This window comes from Thermobia domestica, chromosome 16, assembly GCF_964235325.1.
Source record: "Thermobia domestica chromosome 16, izTheDome1.hap1.1, whole genome shotgun sequence".
NCBI lineage: Eukaryota > Metazoa > Arthropoda > Insecta > Zygentoma > Lepismatidae > Thermobia > Thermobia domestica.
In genome coordinates this window covers 61,375,832-61,400,439 of record NC_137469.1, presented here as the reverse complement: position 1 = coordinate 61,400,439, position 24,608 = coordinate 61,375,832, and the positions used below count along the sequence as shown (strand labels likewise).

At 37.3% G+C, this 24,608-nt stretch overlaps 1 protein-coding gene across 2 annotated transcripts in view; it reads right to left on the bottom strand.

The window, feature by feature from the left end:
• Window positions 1–14,553, bottom strand: part of LOC145673092 (man(5)GlcNAc(2)-PP-dolichol translocation protein RFT1) — a 32,006-nt gene extending 17,453 nt beyond the window's left edge. The window contains exons 1-4 of one of the 2 annotated variants that reach the window (XM_081742448.1): window positions 14,406–14,553; window positions 9,082–9,219; window positions 3,636–3,838; window positions 2,032–2,221 (exon numbers count right to left, since the gene is read on the bottom strand). In XM_081742448.1, the coding sequence (XP_081598574.1) occupies window positions 2,032–2,221; window positions 3,636–3,838; window positions 9,082–9,153 (465 nt within the window). In that variant the 5' untranslated portion in view covers window positions 9,154–9,219; window positions 14,406–14,553. Of the gene's footprint in view, window positions 1–2,031; window positions 2,222–3,635; window positions 3,839–9,081; window positions 9,220–14,389 lie in introns of both variants that reach the window. The other variant, XM_081742449.1, reaches the window with a different exon arrangement.
• Between the last annotated feature and the right edge of the window lie 10,055 nt (window positions 14,554–24,608).

The window sequence follows — 24,608 nt, the reverse complement described above, 5'->3', positions numbered from 1 at the left end:
TTTCTTCAGATATATTAATCATACTTTTATAATAAAAAAGCTTTATTTCAATTGCGTAATGAACTCTTCTTAAGAAAAGAAATTCGATCACATAGAAGTACATCCACACGCATTACTAGGTTTATAAGGCATGAGGAATGTTTATAAGCTTATAGTCTTCTTACGCCACTACAGTATTCGCGCCGCGTCGTGAAGCTTGACCTAGATCTACCGATTTCACCACCCAATAGAATGCGAGGGTGGGCGTCAACCCCCACCCATCAAATTGTGTCAGTGTCGTCTCTCGCACTACACGGAAAATATCTCCCGAGTCGGATTTGCGCCAAGTTCCGTTTATATTATTATTATTATTATTATTAGTAGTAGTAGTAGTAGTAGTAGTAGTAGTAGTTGTAGTTGTTGTTGTTGTTGTTGTTGTTGTTGTTGTTGGTTATATTTTCGTTGTTACTATTTGTGTTATTGCTACCGTTTTAGAATAATTGTTACAGTGGTTATTGTTGTGCAGTGTTATTCTTGGTAACTTTTTTTAAATACTCATTTACTCTCTCTTCAGTTTGGCAACATTGTTTGTGAATTTCAGCTGTTTGACGTTTTCCCAAGTATGCGCTCGGGAAGCGGCTCCACGAATTGTACCGAAGTTTTCCGATGTATCAGAACTCAAGCAAAATATTTCTGTGATTGGTTTAGAGCCCAAGCTTCACGACTCGGCGCGAGTACTATAAAAACAATTATAATAAATATGTTTACATTATTCGAAGAGTCGGAATGCAAACTTGACTAATGATTTTATTTAATTCCATCAGTCACATTCCACAATTGTTTCTTTACTAATACCTATTTTCCTTCCAGATTTTAGAACACCTCCCTACGTGAGAAGTCGTCTGAGTTAAACATTTCACCGCTTAAAAATAACCCGTGTCGTAATACAATCGAATATGTCAAAATTAATAGAAAAGCCATCAATTATAGTTCCTGATAACTGCCGAAATCGTGCTTATTACATTAAATATAAACATAATAACTCGCTATTAACTTGACCTTAAACTGGACAAAACTTTGTTCTCGTCTGCAAAAACAAGTACGGATTTCGCCAATGATTCTTTTATAATCGAATGTACCTATATAAAAGGGCGAATCTTTCTTCATTAGAACCAAAACACAAAATTAAACCTTGATAAAGGTTTAAATGAACTACATCATAAATTACAGCAAACAATAAAATCTTTACCTACTGCACCGAAAATTCCAGAGCATTCGATTCAGCACACTTCACTTAACATCCATGCAGTTCAATGTTAATGGATACAGAAACACTATTTAAACACGCAAGATGAAGCTTCTGTGTACAGTTTTTCTTAGAAAAGAAAGTCATATACTATCTGCTAAATTTCGACCTTAACTGCTTAAGTTATTCTTTTTACCGAACACAAGAAAAAGAAGAAATGAATTAAGAACCGGTTCAAGAAATAATCCAGCAGGTTACATTAAAAACCAAACAGTTGAGGTTTGCGAAATTTATAGTAAGGAAACACTTGACGCACCACACATGTAACAATTAGTGGGTTAATACGCTTACATTGATACGGCTTATTACCTTTTTCTTGTTTGTAAACGAAACGAATTGAAGGATCAGAGACCCTAGCATCAGAGATGAGTGCTGTCCCATTAAACCGCACAATTCCTCTACTTCATAAAGTAAGCAAAAAAAGTATAGCATTAATATATCCGTTGTATGCTGCTTAACACTTCCATAGGGTAACTGAATAACCTGTTTATTTTACTGATGTTAAAAAAATCCTTAAATTTATCAATCTACATTTCCCTTCTTTATGCCCTTTATTAACTAGGAAAAGTCTACAGTGTGTTACCGAAGACAAATGCTTTAACGGAATTCACTGGCAAAATTAGTACATATTACTTCTATAATAATCTGCGCGCTAGAGCAGATTTCATGTTTTCTTTCGTTCTTATTCTCTAAATTATTCTGCGAGACGCGTCCCTCCTGTCATATTTGAAAAACGTAATACTCACCTTTAACCTAACGAATAAAAACGCTTGTGCAACTAAGTACAGAGGTTCAGAGAGCATTTCTACCATGCAGCTTATAGCAATCGACCACACTCCTAATTTATAATGCGCAGTTACGGAGAGATCTGGCTGATCCAAAATATTCAGCCACACAAAGCCAAACATCACTGAGCACACAAAACATGTTGGAATCCTGCGAAATAAGGAAAGTTAATAATGTTTTCACAAAGAATACAAATCTCAAAGAAAATGAAAGAATAAAAGTACGTTAAATAGATCAACAAATATTCCTCTACTTAATTTCTACGCTTAATCGTATAAAATAACATGTGCGGAAAAATTTGGTTGTGAAAATTTTTCGTGATGACATTCTTGAATTTCGTATGCAAGGTACAGGTTCGATTCTCACGAGCGCATATGATTCCAATACTACGTTAAGATGTAGGTTTACGTCTCGTATGGGTTCAGTGACGAAAAGGTCATTCCAATGCACAAAAAAGTAGGTCTGGATGGAATAGGAGACAATATCACTCTAGGAGGCAATATCACTCTATATATTCACTTAAATAAAACGTACATCTTTAATTTGAAAGCTTAAGAAGACACATGATACATACAAATGAATCATGATAGAGAATAAAAGTTTTAATAGAACTTGCGTTGATTTATTTAATTTGTAAACTAATATTTCTCTTTCTTTACACTGGAAACATCAAGTTTCTATTCACATCCTTGTCAAACTGTCTTCTTCCTTGTATTTAAGGATATTTCTAAGTTTTAAACTTCAGCTGCAAAAATTATTATTTACACTATAATGAAAATTGTATTTACAGGCCATTATATTAAAAAATATGTATTTTTACAGAGAGTTAACATACTTTTTCATAGAAGAATTTCTGCAGAAGAATTTCCATTGAACAGTTATTCTTTAGTAATACTGAAATCTTATTGTACTTTTTCTGGTGTTGAAGGAAAGATGCCATTTCTCCCACCTTAGATTACTGTGTTCAATATTGCAATATCCTGCACATGACTCTGTTTAAAATCCAACACATGTTTGTATTTATAAAAACAACACCATGTGTTTCATACTACGAACAGTGGCGGATGACAGGAACACCAGTGACACCATTAATCATGTGACGAAGAAGAACCACCAGCTATAAAATAAGGACGACTTCCATATCTGGTATCAGCCTTTAGCTGGCCAAATCTACTCTCAGCTTGCTCGGAGCTCTAGGCCTCCTATACTGCTCACTTTGTTTGCTAGAAACTCCTAACCTCAGCCACCCAGCTTGCCTGGAGCTTTGTAGCTTTCTAACCTTTCTCTGCTTGTTCGAAATCCACTCCACTCAGTTTGCTCGAAACTCGGTAGAGATCTTTGTCTAGGCTGCTCAGGCCTTGATAAACCATATTTTACCCAGTTATTAGAGGATTTTACATCAGTGATTTTTTAACACACTGTTTATAAAAAGAATTTTATAATAAAACTTAATAGTGAGGGAAAACGATTCCCCAGTATAATTTGCTCTACTTAAGCAGAACTTTACAAAATAGAAAAAGCAAAAGCAAAAATACTAAAACTACTAGAAATGAATGCAACTTACGTCAACCACACAAGATTTATAATTTGCGGCCAGTAATGTTCTGTTGTTTTACTTAAGCATGCTCTACGGAAAGCCTCTCTACTTAGAAACAGAATAGTCGATTCTAGAAGTAGTAGTCGAACATTCATCACACCGAGAACATCTTTGGTCACATATCGTAACACAAATGCATTTAATAGGAATGTCAACACTCGAAACGCAATCTGGAAGAAAGCAAATACAAAAACAGTTAATGCAAATATACGCATCATTAGGTAAGAGTTCTTGTGCTACTTTGTAGAGTATTGCAACCGCGCCATTTTATTATTCCGGATTTTGTTCCGTGCAGGTATTACCTTGAATATAAAACCCACCAGTGGTACTGATCTTATTTTAAACTATAGATCTTGTCTCGTATATCCTCAACTTCTCAAAAGAGACGTTTAACTGATACGAACCAAGCTATTAGTCAAATAATTGAAATTCAAACCAACAAGTACACCTTATGACTATAGCATTGTAACAAACACAATGTCATAGTGTAGTAATTTTCCAAAGCAACATACAACGGCGAGAACGTACAACGGCTAAACTTGTGTCTATTTTGATATTAAATATATTTATTATAACAATTATTACTATACAGTTACAAAGTAGTTTCATTTTTTATTATATGAAACAATGGACAAATTTAACCAATTTTCTTCATACCATATCCTCTACGAGTGCGAATTAAAAGAGTTAAAAACAGCAGAACTTAGTTGGGAATCAAACTCAACCTGTAGTTCATTTTTTTTTTACTACCTTAATTGTTTTAATTTAGTTAAAACTGTAGGTAAATGTATAAAGTATCAAAATTCAAATGTAATGTGAACAAGTGCAGAAACCAGCCATTTATCGAAAGTGTTCAAATTATTGGCCATTGTAGCCAGACACAGCCTATAACGCTGACGGATGGAATCTAAAACGTTCCTAATCATTGTAAATTGGTATTTGGGTACATTCGTTTCCAATGGCTGCTTTCAACTCATCGATTGTAGCTGGTCTTGTACTATAAACTGAGTTGAATTGAATTTCAGTTTAGCGTCCCTTTCAGCAGCGAGGCTATGTGAGACGTGGACCTACTGATTAACGTGGAATCCGAACCACATGAGCTCCCGCCGGGAATCGAACCCGTTGTACTATAAACTGAGATAATTTTATTGTTACTTATTGTTTTCTACACGTAAATGATTGAAATAAAACTTACATTCTAAACAGTATGGAGTATTTATCCTCCTTTTCTTTCTTATATCTCTCCTCATGTCTCTCGTTCCCAGCTTGCCACGACAAAACTACTCTCGTACCATGCCTTCATCAATCTTCACCGAGAGCTGGGGACGATGATTCTTAATGTAAGCACCGTTAACTGGTGTTTAAACGAATGTTTTAGTTAATTCCACGCAAAGTACGTACTAAGAAATTGAACTGGCTAGTAAATGAAATCCAACAACGTATAATACAATATAATTGGAATTATAGATTAAGATCGCACGCAGATTGTACAGCGGTGGACACTTCTAAATGGTACAGGCATATGGAGATTTACGGCTAAGGTGTACCATTTAGAAGTGTCCACCGCTGTACAAGCATCACAAATAATTACAGTTTATTACATTAGGCTCTCCAGGCAAGTCAACAGTATAATCTCGCTTCACTTACGACCTCAAAAACGTGGTTGTGTACATTTAAGGGTGGTCGTGAGGGGGTGCTCAAAATTTTTTTACGTAAATTACCAAACTTACAGCTGTTTTTCAACACTAGCCAATGCGTATCTCTAACGGCGTGACTAGTTATGGTCTTCTTAACAACACTTAACAATCAGTGTTGCGTATGTTCGCACTTTGCGGGGGTGGTTACCCCTTCATCCCCCACGTTGGCCGTATAAAAAACATGTGTACCCTACTTTTGATTCATTTTTCACTGCAGGAGGTTCAAGCAAATCTGCATTGTGTGTTGCTAGTTATGGCCTTGCTAAAATGTGTCATATTGCCTTATGTTCGCTCTTTAGAGGGGTATTTACCCCTTCATCCCCCACGTTGGCCGATATAGGAGGAGGACAGTGTGATGAACTTGAGGAAAAGTTCCATGTTTCCGCTGAAACAGTCAGACTGCACTTGCATGGAATAGAAAAGTTATACAAGTGGCAAATGGGTACCCCACATTGTCGGCAGCCAACAAGGAATAGAAAGTGACAACCTGCTTGTCTTTGCTCACTCGGCACCTGAACATACCCATCTTTGATCGCTTGCTCAGGGTGATGACAAGTAAGTCCTCTATGATACCTCCAAGCGTACTAGACATTGGTTGTTGCCACATGACTTTGTTCCTCACACCACCCTTCACCTACGAATTTATTCTCTCTGATGATGGAACTGTCGGCAAATGGTGCATTAAGAGCTCCTTCCACCTGGTGAGACCATCAATGCTGATCTCGACTTTCAGCAGTTGCAAAAGGTGCACCGTGCATTGCGTCAGAAAGAGCCAGGAGTGATGAGTAGCAAGAGTGTGCTGTTCCTGGACGACAATACCAAGCCACATGTGGCAAAGAGGACCCAGGAAACCCCTCAGCAACTTGGCTGGGAGAGTGTGTGCCATGCACCATATTCACCTTCCCTTGCGCCAGCAGATGTTTCATTCTCTCGACAACCACCTCCGTGAGAGATCCTTCGCAAATGGGGAAAACCTGCGGAACGCACGCAAAGACTTCTTTGCATCCACGACCGCCGAGCGTTATTACCAGCGTATTGTGCAGTTGCAGGAACGTTGGCAAAATGTGTTGGATGCTGACGGGGACCTAAAGGTATGTACCGCCCACTGTATTGCTCTTTGTTTATCACTGTTTTAGAACAGCATGAAATTTTCTGATCACTCTGTACTTACTTAATCTGCATTAATAAGAGGAAAACACACTTATTATTATTTAACGTATTTATTGAATTGAATAGGGTATTTGCTATTGTACTATGTGCACAACACAAACAAATGTATTTACGTCACAGTGCATTTACATTGAGTTTACAAAAACTTCAAGCTTTAGTTAGAATATGTGGTTCGTCAGGAGGAGAACGCAAGTGTAATGGTTAGCATACTAAGATAGTAAGATGGAGAGGCTGATTTGATTCCAGTCCAATCGTGTTGTGCATTATTGTGTTTTGTATATCGTGTTGTATATTATTATTCTAAGGCCATCGTAACCTGAGCTCTGAGAGATCTAACATCGTGTAAGTTGACGACAATGTTGCGAACTGTCATACCAAGAAGAATCAAAGCGACCACTTGACAGAACGATGAAGGAATCGAGTTACTTTATCACTGATTGAATCAGATTATAAGTTGAAATATTTACAAACTAGATATTTAAAAGATAATTGTATTTCACTTTACTTCTCAACATTCCAGCACAACGTAGTTCCACTACGCCTAACGTTATTGCCATAATAATGATTTTTTAATTCTTTTTCCACTTATTGACACAACTCTGTCCTTTTGACAAGTTTGCTATGTAAATAGAATTAGGGTTACATGGAACAACAACCGGTCCACCTCCCTGTCGCCGCAGGGACTGGTTTTCGTGGAACTGAAAGCGAAGAGGGTAGCGAGTCTGTACGGCTCTTCTAAAGTTCAAGGGCAATGAATGAACCGTGATTTGGAATGTCAGGCTGAAATTAGTAGAATTTCTAATGGTCTTTGTAGGAAATTTGTTGACATCGAAAAAAATGTACATAGTCTATATATTACAGAGACCGTTATAATGAGATTTTCAAAAGGACTGATTTAGAAATTGAGTAGTTGGAAAGTAACGGACATGATCCAGCTATGTTTGTCTTTTCGTAGAAGACATTTTTTCACCAATATCTCAAGGGAAGGATAGGTTTAGACCCACAAAAAGACATTTAGAAACACTAGGTCGTTTCCATGGTAACAGAACAGTGTTGTCGCATTTATACCTACTCATTACTGTTAAAGTTTTTGTGTTGTCAGGTTGTTTTGATTTTTTTGTGCTATCATCTCAGTGCATTGGTGTGAATATTGTGGTGTAATTGTTGTTATTTTCAGTCATCAGTGTAACACAGGTTGTAATCGTATTATTCACTTGGACCTAAAATATAAATTTAGTATGTGTATGTGTGTGTGTTTGTGTTTATGAATACAATGTCTGAAGTGAGTAAGAACTGCGGAAAGGGGGTGCCCTTGACAAGTCAGGCACGGGAATTTGTGTTTAATCTTAGGGAATATTTGGAAAAAGAACTTAATGGACGGTCCTTTATTGCCATTGAATAAAGTGATTGAAAGAGTAGATTCAGCTTTATACATTAGCCCTACAACTCTGAAAGGAATCACAAGAGAGAAGTGCCCGAAAGACCTCGCTGAACCGACGGAAACTTTATCTACCATAGGAAAAAAGAGTAGGATTTCTACAGCAAACGGGATTAAATTGTCTACAATTGAAAGCCATTCTCTAACGTAGGTAGTTTTCATTTTTTTTTCTTTTTTTTAAAGATATAACATTATGGGTCTTACGCAGAGTCTTTCTGACGCGTGTTTAGTGTCATACTAAAGAGTTGAGTTGATTTTGAGTATAACGTCTCTTTCAGCAGCGAGGCTATATGAGACGTGGACCTACTGATTAACGTGGAATCCGAACCACTGAGCTCCCGCCGGGAATCGAACCGGGTTCTCCCATGTCAAAGGCGTACGCTAACCGCTTAGCCACGAAGAAGCTCGATGTCATACTAAAGAGTTCGACTAACATATGTTTCCATGCAGTAGTCAGGCATTTAGTATGACGCTAATCATACGTCAAAACGATTCTGCATAAGGCCCTATGTGTTTAGAAGTAACAGTTGTTTTCTTTGCGATTTTGTAAACTATCCTAAAGCAAACTAATTTGTTTGTTTCTTTTGACTAATATTTCGTCAGGCAAAATGTTAAATAATATTTTTGTAGTAATACATAGGTGATTCTTTTCCCACAAAATGTGCCCCTTGTTATATTGTATTGTTACAGAAGATAAACGTGGCAACCGCGCTTGATCGCACGTGAGAGTTGTCAGAGTTCTTCTTAGCGCGGCCTTACTCTATTATTTACTTTGAAAGTCACTAAATTTGCACCTGTAGAGAATATTGAAGACAAAATTGATTATTTTCAGCTTATCTTGTGTAATACTTCTTACATAATTATACTGTAAAAAAAAAATCACCTTATCTAGTTATATATATTGTGCAACTACCCTGTAGTTACAAGCACAGACTTTTTTTTTTCAACTAACCAAACTCTATTCGCAAGTTAAAATAAGAAAAAAAATAGCCTTCAATCTTATTCTATAACATTGTTTGTACTTATTTTGTTTTCTACATTGTAAATGTCTTTGTCTTCAATAGATTAGCAGATCACTATGCAAGATATGAACTGAAGTAACACTCACCTGGCATACAATATTAAAAGAAGCATTTTCCAGACTGCTTTTTAGAAAGTTTCTCTTTGGTTCGGTTGTCATATTTTCTTCTGTCGAAGGAACTCAAATTTCAAATACCATAATTATCAGATAGTTATGTGAACAGAACTGAAAAATAATAGTTAAAACACATTTAGACCACACAATGTAAAGAACTGGTACTCCATATAATTAAATTATACTGTATATTACTCAAAAGGTAAAGAAGTGAGCTTTCCGACGACGTACACATTACTGCAAGTATGTCTAAAGGAGGGAAGTAAAAAGGAAAAAAAATAAATAAAAATTTCCCTAATTATTATTATTATTATTGGGTAAACTATACAATACATGCTCCAGCTGCGCATCGATAAGTAGAACCGCTTTAAAAGAATATAGTAGAGTAAGACAGGGATAAGAAGAATAGTGTTAGGGACGAGTTCGCTTAAGGTTAGGTAAATTTTGACAAATTTTCATACAATTAATAGGGTGTAATTTCTTATTATTGAATGAGTATACCAGCTGGAGCGGGCATTGTAAAGTTAACTATTTCTTTCTTTACATTTACCTCCTGCATTGTGCACAAACACGGTCACTTGGGAGAGAAAAGAATAAAAAAAAGAAGGGGGGGTTGTTAGCATGAACAATAGTCGAGAAAAAAAATCATAATGTAACTGTAGGTCGGTAAAAGCAAGGTTGCTTGAGTCTTGCGACTGTTTATTTAAATAATGTTATTTAATAATCATTTAAAATTCAATAATTATTTATAAGATTGCAATAATAATTAATTTACATATATGATTTCGTAACATATATGCTTCCTATTATTCTGCCTATCACAAACTCTCAAAAGCGTAAGATGACAAATTTTCCGGAAATAATATCATAACCACTTTCGTGGTGAACCCCTCAGTTTTACCCATACCAAACGGTTTACGGGTACCATAAAACCCGGTTCCAATCTTTCGGGAAACGGTAAAGAGGTAGATAATTAGTAAAATAATTTCTGAAGTTAGTGGTGTTCAAAATTACATTTTTTACATATTAATCCTCTTAATTATGCAATGTGTAATGTTAGTGATGTTTAGACATGCGTGTTCTAGTCAAAATTGAGCTCTTAGATAAATATATTTTGATGATATTCTCATTTATGAGGGCATGATTTTATTAAATTTGCGGGAGAAACACGAATTATGATTTCGGAAGAGATACATATGAGAAGTCCGAATATATATGAATCTTACCTGTAGTATGCATAAAACGTGAAAATATCTAATAGAAAGTCTGCACTGCAAATATGTGTTATTACAAAATATATACATATAACAATATATAGAGATTCTACATCGAAGAAATCGTCGTGACGACGTTTTATACTGACGACATTTTTTCCCAGGCGAGATTATGTCCCGCCTAGTTTAGACCAGGCGAGATTCTGTGTCCAGAGATCAGGACTGCGAGGTTTTGGCGGGAGAGATTTTGGACAGGCGAGGTTTCGGCCCGGTGAGAATTTGAGCCGCGAGGTTTTGGTCCGCGATGTTGTTGCCGCGAGGTTTTGTACCCAAACCATGAATGTTATCTAACCGAGTCAGGGTAGATCGCAACAGGATCCGAGCGGAAGCGAGGGAGTGCGTCCGTAGGGAGCAGATGCGTCAGCGGTGGTGGGTATAAGTGGATAAACAAGGATAGTGTAAAAAAATACTTTATAAGTCATAAAATGCATGGCTTATGTGTTGCACAGCTTTGGGGGAGATACTAAATGTCATTCAAAAAAAGTAGCTACCAAAATGTACTAAATTATTTTTGGTTAGATGTTCTTTTCTGCAGTTTCAATTAGTTTCTACACTTACGACTAACTGTTCGCCTGTTTAGTAGACCCTGTCTTTCATACAATTTTAACACTTAACACTCCTAATTTTTGTACAATTTGATAAAACTCAAACACGATATGTGACGATCTCATCATTTACGCACCAGTGTACCTTTCTGCCTCTATATATTGGGCCGCTTACATCATAAAAACAACTAACAAGTAGTATTATGTTAACTTCAACTATATTTCTCAACTGACTTTCACTCACTCTTCCTCGTCAGTTGCGGCACAAGAAGCCGGTATTGGTGAACTGCAAAATAAATTATCCAATTCATCTGGTAAATTTTCTAAAAGTGGTTAGGCGATACAGCAGTTAACCCATCTCAAAGATGTCTAAAGGGTGTCTAACTCGTTCCAGTCAGGTGTTTTAAGTAACGTACTAGTAAGTGATGATAGTGTTCGAGAACAGTGTTAAGATGGTGGCAGTGGTCGAATTGAGACGGTATGCGGTGGTATGGTTTTTCACAGTTGAAGGCATACCATCTCTGGTTTTGCAATGATTAAAACATACCGTCACTGAAAAGTAGAAACTAAATATCTTTAATAAATCCATTTTATACACAGTAGTTGACGAATAGCTCTGCACGTAAGATGATTTCATTTCTTACGCAGAAATAATTTCGAGCTTGACAACACGTCGACATTTTTCTTATCTTTTCCTACCTTTTGCTTTTAAAATGAGGCGTCTTCAAAGAAGCTCACCTAGTTTATATTTTTATGTGTTGATTGAATTATTTCTTTATTATGTATGTGTGTGTGTCTTTTTACCTTAATGTATATAAATGCCATGTTTTGAGTATGGACGAATTTAGGGGTTGTTTACTGTGGGGACGGACCTTCCGGGGGTTTGGAATACCCCACTGTCGAGTGAGGGACCTGGAGTTTTTCCACAGGAAATTGGTAAGATCGTCAATCAGTTTTTGAGCATTTTCATGTATAATTCCCTATAATACATCATAAGAGGAAGATGTTTTATTTGTTTCGGAAAGTTGTTGGCAGGGGATCAAAATCTCTCCATATTCCCCCTCCCCGTTTCTACAAAGAAGCTCTCCAATAGTTTTCAGTTATTATGTAAATGGAAATGCAATCTTTTAGCCAACATACCCTCACTGCATTTCAACATTTATTTGGTCTAGGAATTAATTCGTGCGGGTGGACAAGAGATGGCGCAACGAACGGAGCGTCCCACAGTTCCGTGTATCCACACATGTGTTGCAAACCCCTGTCATCGCGTATCGTTCGTAGTATAGGGCAGTGGATTAAAGCGTCAACAACACCAGTTTGTAGTTAAGTGAACATGGCGCAATTTGTGCCTGATAAAGTGTTTTTGCGGGGTGTCCTGCTGCATTACTTTAACATGCAGAAAAGTGCGACTGAAAGTCATCGTATTTTGGTGGAAGTGTATGGTGACCATGCTCTAGCTGAGCGAACGTGTCAGAAGTGGTTTGCACGGTTTAGAAGTGGTGATTTCGGCTTGGCAAACCAAGAGCGAGCTGAACAGCCAAAAAAATTTCAAGACGAAGAATTGACAGCATTGCTCGAGCAGGATTCGTGTCAAACGCAGGAACAACTTGCAGCAGCATTAGGCGTTGATGAAACAACAGTCTCCAAACGCTTGAAAGCCATGGGAATGATTCAAAAGATGTCACATTGGGTTCCACATGAATTGAAAGACAGAGACGTTGAAAGACGAAAAACCATTTGCGAATTGCTGCTTCAACGACAGAGCAGAAAGGGGTTTCTGCATCGAATTATTACGGGTGATGAGAAGTGGATCCATTACGAGAACCCTAAACGAAAAAAGGCCTGGGTGAAACCAGGTGAACCAGGTCCATCACAACCAAAACGAGATATTCACTGTGCAAAGGTTATGCTGTGCATATGGTGGGATATGAAAGGTGTGGTGTACTATGAGCTGCTGCAACCGGGTGAAACTATGAATGGAGAACGTTATCGACGACAATTAATGCGTTTGAAGCAAGCTCTGGCCAGAATACGACCAGAATGGGAGAACAGACATGATAAACTTATTGTTCAACATGATAACGCTCGCCCACATGTCGCAAAACCGGTCAAAACCTATTTAGAAAATGTCGGATGGGAAGTTTTACCCCACCCGCCGTATTCACCAGACGTTGCTCCTTCGGACTACTACTTGTTCGATTGCATGAACAACGATTTGATTGGACAGCGGTTTACTTCTTCAGAAGATATCGAAACATGGGTCTCTGACTGGATCGCTTCCAAGGATGAGGACTTCTTTCGCCACGGAATCCGTACATTGCCTGACAGATGGGCGAAAGTGGTGGCTAGCGATGGACAATATTTTTCTTAAGGTATTTATGTATTTTGTGTTTGTACTACAGCTTCAATGTGTGCGTACCAACCGCACGAATTAATTCCTAGACCAAATAGATAGCCGGTCGAGTCAAAATTGTAATAAATCATACCATCTCTGCTTTTTTTCCACTTCGAACACCGTATGGTGGAACTGACTGATGTGTTCAAATATCACGGAACATTAAAAAAGCGAGCTGAATCACCTGACGTAGGAAAGGTTAAAACATAAGGATTTCAAGAAATTCCCAATTTTCAATTCCTCATATTCTAAGTTTTATGGTAAAGAACGTAATTAAAATTTTGCAAGGATGTGATTACTCAACCATGATGTAATGCGAAGAACATACGTTAGAAATATGTCAAACATAACATTAACAAAGAGAAATCAATCAGTTGACGGCTTAACATCGTACTGCAGTAAAATAAGACGTAAAATATGATAAAGAAAATTGCAGTGAAAGAGTGCGGAGGAAAAATGAAAGGACTTGCGAAAATTCTGATGAAACTTAAGTCAGTTTCATTGTGATATCTAGATTAAGCACATACCCACCATCGCTGACGCGCCTACTCCCTACGGAAGCACCCATTACTAACCTTCTGCGCTGCTACTCTGACTTGGTTAGATAGTATACATGCTTTTCAGTGCCTCCCTAGCTCACAAGTTCGGTTGTGCTTTGTAATAAATTCCCCCGAAAATTAATCTACGCCCATTAATGCAACTCATTCCCTCATCTATGACAGTAAGAGTTCATTTCCTGCTAAGAGAACTTAACATTTTATCAATATAAGTATGCTTTGCATAAAATGTGATGGTACGTAACTTCCTTTATTATTTCAATCTTACCCTAGATTTTCTAACAAACTTTTGAAGTTAGCTGAGTTTAAAATTGAATTATTTACATGCTAATCCTCTTAATTATGAAGTATGTTACGTTAAACAGCGTGTAATAATGAAAATTGACCATTTTTCTTCAGTGTTTCAATTTCACCTTAAATTATCCACCCTGTGGCTCGATTATTGTCAATATTTGTTATTTATTGCAATAGAGTAATAATTTCAAAAACATCCTCTTCATATCAAATTACCTACAAAATAGATTACCTTAACATGTAACACGCCAACGCATAAAGCGTGCTCCTCCAGCTGTTCTGTTCAGATTCATCAATGTTTCCAGTTCCTAAACGAAAGAGACACCAGGATGCATTTCGTAAAAGTACAGATTGAACATTGAGTACGGGCTTTCATCAACGCAACCCAAAATTTGGCGTTTATTTAATTATGCATATTTCTGGGAATTACCTATATTTATGACCTTCAGACTGTGCCTAACACCTGGCAAGCCATCGAATTTCCCAATATAATAACATGGTACATTTGATTTAAAAGCTTTAAGAATATTTATTTTATATATTTCAAAATTCTCCCAGATCCATGTTATTATTAATATCATATGTTCACCATTTGTTTTCATTGGTAGGGTAACATTAGACCACGCTTGTTAAAAATTTACTTTCTTTCCATTGAAAGCTGTTTCAAACATGCCCTACATTGGGCAACTAAGGCCGATGTAGCCGAGGTAGCTACAAAGGCAATCATGTTGATTCTCCTCCTCAGCCTACAAAGTCAAAACACATGGGCTTTGAAATGGCATCAGAGTGATATTAATCTTTGAGTTACTCAAACAGGTTAGACCTGGAAATAATGACAAGGAAATGCGTTTAACCCCTGGTATTACAAAAACCGGATAGTCGTTTGTAAAAAAAACAAAAACAAAAAAAAAATCCCCATTCAATGTAAGATTCAATGTGGAATGGAGACCGATAAATAATGAAAAGTTTCCAGAAGGACCAGTGGTGTAGTTGACGGGCCCCTCAGAACCCGCAATGTGGGGGACTGACGATAAAGCTTGGATCATTTAAGTTTCGAAGATAAACTTTATTGATGTTAGGATGTTGAAATCTAATTTTCAGGTTTCATACTGTTGAGGGGTAGAAGTGTATCTGAAAAGGTAGGAGGACGCATGATGCCACGCCCATTGTAATTTTTGAGGAAGTGGGGAACGCCACGGATATCTTCTGGAAGCGAGGGACGGTGTCCCCCACGTTGCCCCTCGCTTTTACCCTTAATACTATTACATATTTTCACTCGCTATTGTTCTGTAGTCTCCTAATATTAAATAGCGGTTAGAAAACTATTTAATTTATGAACATCATTCTGTATAAGATAATGGAATACAAAACACACAAGGATTGGACAAGATTAACCTTAAACTAAAGAAGCAAAAAAGCAGGCTTCTCTTTAAAACGGACATTTTCTTGTTCAAGTATCACTTTCGTTTCCTTGTAGCAACCGCCCCAGGCCCCGCGCTCAGAGGTGCCCTGCGTTCTGAGCATGTTTCATCCAAGAAGTAGATACTAAAGCACACCCCATACACACACACACACACACACACATAGAAATTAAAGTCAGCCACCTGGGGAAGTTTTTTTATTGTTTTATCGGCTTTAGAAGTAGCATGTCGGCGCTCGGCGATTTTTACCAGTGTTCTGGTCCCGCAGGGTCATTTTTGGCCCTGCGCGAAGCTAACACCGTCTCTGCCTGTAGTGGATTATACAATTAAGAAGTGCGTTTAAAAAATTAAGTAATTCTAAGTCTACGTTCAGTGTGGAACTTGTTGTGCTGATTGGTTTTTAAACTGCGTTACAGCTGTTCCCAATAAGTGTACGTTAGTCAATCACATATCCCAAATGTCGTTTCAGTTGCCCAACTATCTTATCAAACGGTGGTAAAAGTAGATCTCATGGGAAAAGATAAGGGGACGCATGACGTCACACCGTCTCCCGTGCCTATCTTTGCCCATTGTAATTTTTTTAGAAAGTAGGGGGACGCCTCGGATAGGGATGCGCTCGAGTCGAGACATGTCTCGAATCTCGACTCGACTCGAGTCGAGATTCGAGTCGAGACACTCTTTGTAAAATTCGAGACGAGTCGAGACAAACGTATTTCTCGACTCGAATTTTCGAGTCGAGACTCGAGTCGAGTCGAGACAGCTGGTAAAAATCTCGACTCGACTCGAATGTCTCGAAAATCTTTCTATAATTTTTAATAATATTTTGAAGAAAGTACTCGCTCAGAAACACTCGGCACGAGAATTTCGGAAACTGCAGGAGTTGTCAGGTGTTCGAAGAGTGCTGTGGTGATTGTCTTCAACAAGTGGCGAAACCAAGAGGAAAAGACGTCCAAATGTCGAGAGGTTGGGCGCCCCCTACTTCGTTAAAGATGTGGAGAATAAGAACGAGGACAGAAAAAGAGAAAGAGAACACTGACCGTTGGGAATTATCCCTTGTTGAAGCGATGGTTGGAGTAATAAAACCAGTTAGTATTTCCGCTGTTGTATTGTTGATTTCACAGAAATGTTCAAAAATAAGCAAAACGTGACTCTGCACAAGATGTTTACTTACCCATAGTTTTATTATTGTCAACTGAACCCTGAGTGTCTGGGATGTTTCTGTCCCTTCTCACTTTACAACTTGAGAGGGGAGGGGGTATACCACTAGTAGTTCACCGCTAAAAGAAATGCTTTAGTGCTGCATCGGAAGCGGCATGTTTTGTATATATTTCTTAAAATGTTATCCATTCATAAAGTATAAATTCCCCCACCCTCCCCTCATTCTGTTTCCAATACAGAGAACCAACTCTTTAAATGAAGAACGAACCCTGAACCTTCCCGAAAATGCTAAAATGATTGATGTGTACAAATAAGAAATCTGTGGATGAATCAGAAAATGCAGATACATGAGAAGATACTTGATGCAGTGCAGTTCAACACATGTAAATAGATTTGAAGTGTTCATATTTGTGTATGTATACGTGTGTATGTGCTTGTTTCTGAGTATTTATATGCGCGTGTGTCTCGTAATTGTTATATTAATATCCACTGGATTAAGTGAAAGTATAAAATGGATTTGATGACTGCCAAATTGACGTCACATTGATAAGTCATTATTTTTTAATATTTAAATTAGATTATAGTTTAGCGTCGTTTTTAGGAGCAAAGCTCTACAAGACGTGAACGTACAGTTTAATGTCGGATTTGAAACACATGAGCTCCTACCATGAATCAAACCTCGTTCGAGAAAGGCGCATCGCTAACAACATAGCAACGGGGAGCTAAACATTTAGTAATATGTATATTAAGTTGTAAAATTATATTCGTTTAATTTTCACTAATATAATCTTCACAATGTAAAGCATTCACTAGACACGTTATCTTGTTTAAAAACAAAAAACCTATCTCTTATGTTTCCGTCTCGGGGTTGGACTGCGGGATAATAGAAACCCGAAAGAGATGTTTTTATTATATTTTGTACAGTAGATCTGCTCCTTCATAATCTCCGTGTTTGATAAGAATGAACCTCCCTGGCTCACGAAAATGTATACGTAATATAACAAACCATGAACATTAAATGCCAGACTAATATAGCAAACATTGAAGATGTTCCCCTAGAAAATTTTCTTCGGCCGCCCATGTCTGGAGGTACTCAATTTCGTAACTCAGTGGATACGATGTGGATGTATTCAAAGTCCACTGATTTACCCATCAAATTTAAATTTTATAAAAATATTATCAGTGAATACTAATCTGAGGAGAACTATTTTTTTATAATTCGAACCCAAAAGCAGTTTTTTTTTTCCACCAGGTCTCGGTAATCATCCGGTACGAAAACTGAAGTTTGTACAAGTGTTTGAGAAAGGGGTCCTCCAGGAGTGTTATTTATGGGGTAATTCCTGCGTTTGTTATATACATATATAGATATAAATATAGATATACTGTATACATATAAAGATAAGTAGGAGCGGGTCTTTAAAATTAGTTCGGAAAGATAATATGAAAATCTGGTATAATTTCCAAGAATCTATCTAGTCTAATATAAATAAAATAAACAGTTTGTTTGTGAGTTTGTCTGTCTGTATGCGGCCTGGGGACCAGACGAGTGGACCGAGAGTTACCAAATTTTGGTCAGGGGTACCTTGGCCTAGGCCCGAGATCAAGACGAAAAGTTGTTTTCAAATTTCGAACCAGGGGAGTCTCATGGGGAGGCCTTTACCGGAACCGGCTTGGGAACCAGACAAATTGACCGAGAGTTACCAAATTTTAGTCACGAATACCTTGGTCCAGGCTCCAGACCAGAGTTAAACGATTTTGTCAAAATTCGAACCAGGGGGGTCTCAGGGGTTGTTTACCGGGACATGTAAAAGTAGTAGAAAATAACAGATATGAGTGTTGAATTCATAGTGTTCGCGGTCGCTGAAATCAATGGTGAAACTCCGATCGCATTAACTTCCAAATTCATGCTATGCGGCACCGGGTCGGGGGTCAACGGGAAGGGGGAGTTGAGATATCGAGACATATAAAAGTAATCCACAATGACCGATATTAGTGTCAAATCCATAGTTTTCGCGGTCTCTGAGATCAATGGTGACACTTCCATTAGCGATGATTTGCAAATTCAGCTACAATCGCATGTGGGCCGGGAGTCAGCGGGGAGGGGGAGAAAACCGAGACAAGTAAAAGTAATCCAAAATGACCGATATTAGTGTCAAATCCATACTTTCGCGGTTGCTGAGATGAATGGTGACACTTTCATTAGTGATCACTTGCAAATTCAGCTACCATTGTATGCGGGCCGGGAGTAAGCGGGGGCGGGGATACCGAAACATGTAAAAGTAATACAAAATGACCAATATTAGTGTCAAATCCATAGTTTTCGTGATCGCTGAGAACAATGGTGACACTTCCATTAGCGATATTTGCAAATTCAGATACCATTGTATGCGGGCCGAGAATCAGCGGGGGGGGGAGGATATACCGAGAGATGTAAAAGTAATCCACAATGACCGATATTAGTGTCAAATCCATAGTTTTTGCGGTCGCTGAGATGAATGGTGACACTTTCATTAGTGATCACTTGCTAATTCAGCTACCATTGTATGTGGGCCGGGAGTCAGCGGGGGATGGGGATACCGAAACATGTAAAAGTAATACAAAATGACCGATATTAGTGTCAAATCCATAGTTTTCGCGGTTGCTGAGATGAATGGTGACACTTTCATTAGTGATCACTTGCAAATTCAGCCACCATTGTATGTGGGCCGGGAGTCAGCGGGGGGTGGGGATACCGAAACATGTAAAAGTAATCCACAATGACCGATATTAGTGTCAAATCCATAGTTTTCGCAGTCGCTGAGATGAATGGTGACACTTTCATTAGTGATCACTTGCTAATTCAGCTACCATTGTATGTGGGCCGGGAGTCAGCGGGGAGTGGGGATACCGTAACGTGTAAAAGTAATACAAAATGACCGATATTAGTGTCAAATCCATACTTTTCGCGGTCGCTGAGATGAATGGTGACACTTTCATTAGTGATCACTTGCAAATTCAGCTACCATTGTATGCGGACCGAGAATCAGCGGGGAGGGGAGGATATACCGAGACATGTAAAAGTAATCCAAAATGATCGATTTAGTCTCAGATCCATAGTTTTTGCGGTCGCGGAAATGAGGGTAATACTTCCACAGGCCTTGACTCCCATGCGAAGAATGGGTATATTTATCTAATATATATCTACATCTATCTATCTATCTATCTATCTATCTATATATATATATATATATATATATATATATATATATATATATATATATATATATATATATATATACACAGTGAAACCTCTCTAAAGCGGACAGCCGTGGGGAATCAAAAATTGTCCGCTATAGAGAGGTGTCCGCCTTAGAGAGGTTTCAATATTTTCTTACGTAAATTAATAAACAAGGTAATATGCAATTAGATTTTTTTTGCATGAATCACATATTTATGAATATTACCAAAATGTTACTGTACCTGCATTATCTTGCGCCATCCAATTCGAGGCACAACATGGGAATAAGATGTTATAGTTCTCTGCACTTTATACTTATCTCTACTTACTACGTTTCGGTGTGTTGCTTTAATTTGTGAGTTAATTGCAGTCCAGCAATGACTTTTTTTAAAAGACAATATGCGTACCCGTGGTCAAAAATACCAAACTTGTCTTCCTGTTTGGTTAGAGATCCAGCGGGACAGTAGAATGATGTGTCATTCCAAACAGTGGGCAACTGTCAATCACTTTTTTTTTTCTGAAGCAGGTTGGGTGGGAGTGGAATGCAAGCAAAGGATATAAGGGTGTTGTGAAACAGAGACCCTTCCTCTGGGTTGCTGAACAGACAGTTGAGGAGGCAAAATGTTGTCACACCCACATGTTCTTCCTTGGTGACATACGTATGAAAAATGTATTTTTACTGCGTATGAAAAATGTATTTTTACTGCACTTTCCAACTTGTTTCCAGAGAAAGTGTCCGTAATACGGAGGTAAATAATACCTATAAAAGACAAAAAAGACTGTCCGTGTCCGTACTAGAGAGTGTCCGCTTTAGAGAGGTTTGCCAATAGGGTGAATGTGCCACTAGTCAGCCCCTCACCAGTAGTCAGCCATTTACGCATTTTCGAAACAAAAATAAGAAAACGTTACGTTTTGACCCTTATCAATATGAAGCTTAGCTTTTAGACATTCATCCTCTACACAACCGATCACATGTCACACCGAAATGTCACCTAGTGTCGCAGCAATAGGTGGACAAAGAAGACACTATGTTGTAATGCGTGAATCTGCTACGTAAAAAATAACAGACGAGACTTTTTGTTGCAAGTGTGTATTTGTTATCTAATGTAAAAATAATAAATATTCTTTTTATTTTTTAATTTGTATATATTAAGGAAATGAAAACAGAAAAAAATTTTTGGTAGATTTTGAGCATTTCGTTTGTATAGGGGGGGCCGAGTACTGGAATTGAAAAATGAGTGATTTTCTAATAGTCAGCCCCCGGGGCTGAGTACTGGAATTATCGCATATGTGTGCAATTTCGTCCATCACATGCCCAGACCAAGTATTCACTTCCCTTCTGTTAATAACATACAGCATGACTCACAAATCTTTGTTTTTCCAGTAGTCAGCCCCGGTAAAAATGCAAAGGCCGAGTACTGGTGCCTCGAAAGCCAAAAGTCAGCCCTGTTGGTAATTTTACTGCAATTTTAAATATCAATATCCAAATTTGCAAAAAGCCAGGTTCCCACTTACTCATTTCATGGAAGTAAATATAAATGAATGAAAAAGGAATAAAAATGGAAGTTCAGAAATGAAAACGGTGGTCAATTCAACAGTACTTAGAAGAGTCTCTCTACAATGCACTGAGGGCTGTAGAAAGTGGAATGACTATACGTGAAGCTAGCAGAATATTCTATGTTTCTCGCAACACACTAAAATAGCCAAAGTTGGATTTGGGCAAAATAAAATGGATATATTGAATACAGTATACAATATTGTAAAAAGTGACAATAGAAAGAAACTTTTCAAAGAGAGCTATTTAGGAGAGAAATGGTATAAATTGTTCTTACGAGGAACCCAGAATTAGTTTGCAGAGTTCCCGAAGGCAAGAGCAACAGTCACCGAAGAATTTATTCGGAAGTGGTTTAAAGAACTCAAGGTACCTCCAAAGCATTAACGCATCCGATATTCTGCAAGATTCCACCCGAATCTTTAATGGTGATGAAACTAGTTTTAGCCTTTGTCTCGAAACTGGTAAAGTTATCGTATCGAAAGGTTTGAAAAATGTTTATGAAGTCCGACGTGCAATTGACAAACAATCACTGTTCTTCTAATTTCCTCTGGCAAACGGCGAAACTGTATTTCCAATGGTTATTTTCCCTTATGTTAAACCATCGCCTGACATCATAGAAAGTATGCCAAAGGTCTGGTTTTGGGGAAGATCAGAAACAGGCCTGGATGAGGATTGATACTTTTTATAAGTATATTGTAAATGGTATAAACAAGTGGCTGGAAGAATTAACGTTAAAAGACCAATAATTTTATTTGCTGAAGGGCATCGCACACATCCAACTATGGAACTTAATGTGATTTGCATCGAAAACTGAATAATTCTATATTCCTTACCACCTAATACAATACACATTCTTCAGCCAGCAGATGTTAGTGTCTTCAACCCCCTCAAGATAAAATGGAAGAAGACAGTTCATGACTGGCAAAGCCAACCCAAAAACATAAATGTGTAACAAAATCTCATTTCTCATCACTTTTGTCAACATTAGTAAACCGTTCTTTTCTCTCCCATTCAATTAGAAATGGTTTTAGGAAATGTGGCTTGTGTCCTTTCAATGCAAATACTGTAGACTACTCGAAATACATTAAAAATAGCTTAGTAAAAAGACGTTTGGAAAAAGATTGCAGTGTATCGGCTGACTGATTTCCTCGCATATTCCTTCTCTATTTCCTTGTCAAGCAGATTGTACTGAAATATTGGTCCATAATGTAATGGAAGATGGTACGGTGTTTTGAAAGATGGTACATTACTTCAAGTTCAAAGCGCCAACGATAATATTGAGAAGTCGTACACAGTCATAGATAAAGCTCCCGAAAAAAGTTCAAATAACAGTAGACAAGTCTCACCAAATTTTGAAAATAATTTATTTTGGCCAGAACCAATTGGAAGACTTCAAAGAGGCAACGAAGCAAAATAAATTATCAAGTGCCATATCGTCAGATGAATGGAGAAATATAATGATAGCCAAGATCTTAGAACGGAAGAAAGCAATTAAAGCCAAACAAAAAAAGAAAAGAAAAAGAAAGAAAGAGCAAAAAAGAAAATTCCAACTTCCTGGAATTTTTATGAAAAGACAACTACTACAATTTTATTATTATTATTATTATTATTATTATTATTATTATTATTATTATTATTATTATTATTATTATTTGTGAGAAGTAAATGCTTTATTTGCGTTTTCTAACTTAATAAAGGTGTTCAAACATGGTGATAAACTGATGGCTGTGACATATTTCTACTCTAGTTCTATGAGAAATATTCCTAACTTCGTAGAATTTTTATGAAGACATTCGATTTTATTTCAAATTTTTGTGAGTTTTTTTTTCTTTTGGCGTTTTCTAACTTTTAACTGGAGTAATCAAATGATATTGCGATATACTGGTCATGAAATTTAGCTTTGATCTGACAACTTTAGTTCTATTTGAAATGTTTTAGCTTCATGATTGCTTATATTTTTACGAAGGGTCCGCTCAATACAATTTTGTTCCTGTTTTTCCGAGAAATAAATAATGTGTTTTTTTTGTTAGACAATTATAATGTAATCTGTTATATTTGTAGTGTCATGTAGCAAAATAAAAAACGCTCCATGATATTACATCTGTTTTTATCATTAGTTTCAAATTTTGTTGGCTGACTTTAGGTTCGTTAATGGCTGAGTTCTAGAATGTAGTGGCTGAGTACTGGTATTTTTCGTCATTTTTAGGAAATTTATAAATATTGTTAAAATCCTAATAATGACATTAAAAACACTCCTTTCATTGTAAACTAGACTAAATAATGAATACATATATCATGAAAAGGTCTCATTCTGTTCAAAATTAAAATCAAAAATGACATTCAAACTTAAAATTTGAGTTAGGAGGCTGAGTACTGGCACATTCACCCTATGTTTTTTTTTTCTATTACAGTGTTTGGGGATTACAAAATATGTCCGTTATGGGAGGTGTCCGCTTTACAGAGGTGTCCGTTAGTAGAGGTTTCACTGTATATATATATATATATATATATATATATATATATATATATATATATATATATATATATATATATATATATATATATATATATATATATATATATATATATATATTGATCAAAAAATTAGGGAATCAGATGAAAACCCATGTAAAACTTCTTACGAATAATGTGAGAACACTGTATCTTGTCCAGTTCAGATTAAAATCCTGAAGGCCCAACGTGCAAACGAACCTTTGGAACATCTGTGCACGTGATCAGTGACGTGGCGCTAACAGATATCATTTTGTAGTGTGGCGCTGCCAATACATTCCAGCTCCAGGATACCTTTGTTTTCATTGTGTTTAGTGCGTCACAAATCTACGTAGTGAAATTGCGCAACAACGTGATTTGCCAGAATCGTTGGCATGGCGAGCTGTCGGCAGGTTGGAAGCTGGTCAGTTACAGCGGGAGGTGTCACATGCCATAGGAGTGGCACAAAGTGTGATTTCCCGATTGTGGAATCGATTACAAACAACTTGAAGTGTTCGAAGAAGACAAAGACAGAGCCGTCCACTAGCAACCAAAGCCAGAGACGATCGTTATCTCTTGTTAACAGCCCGTCAA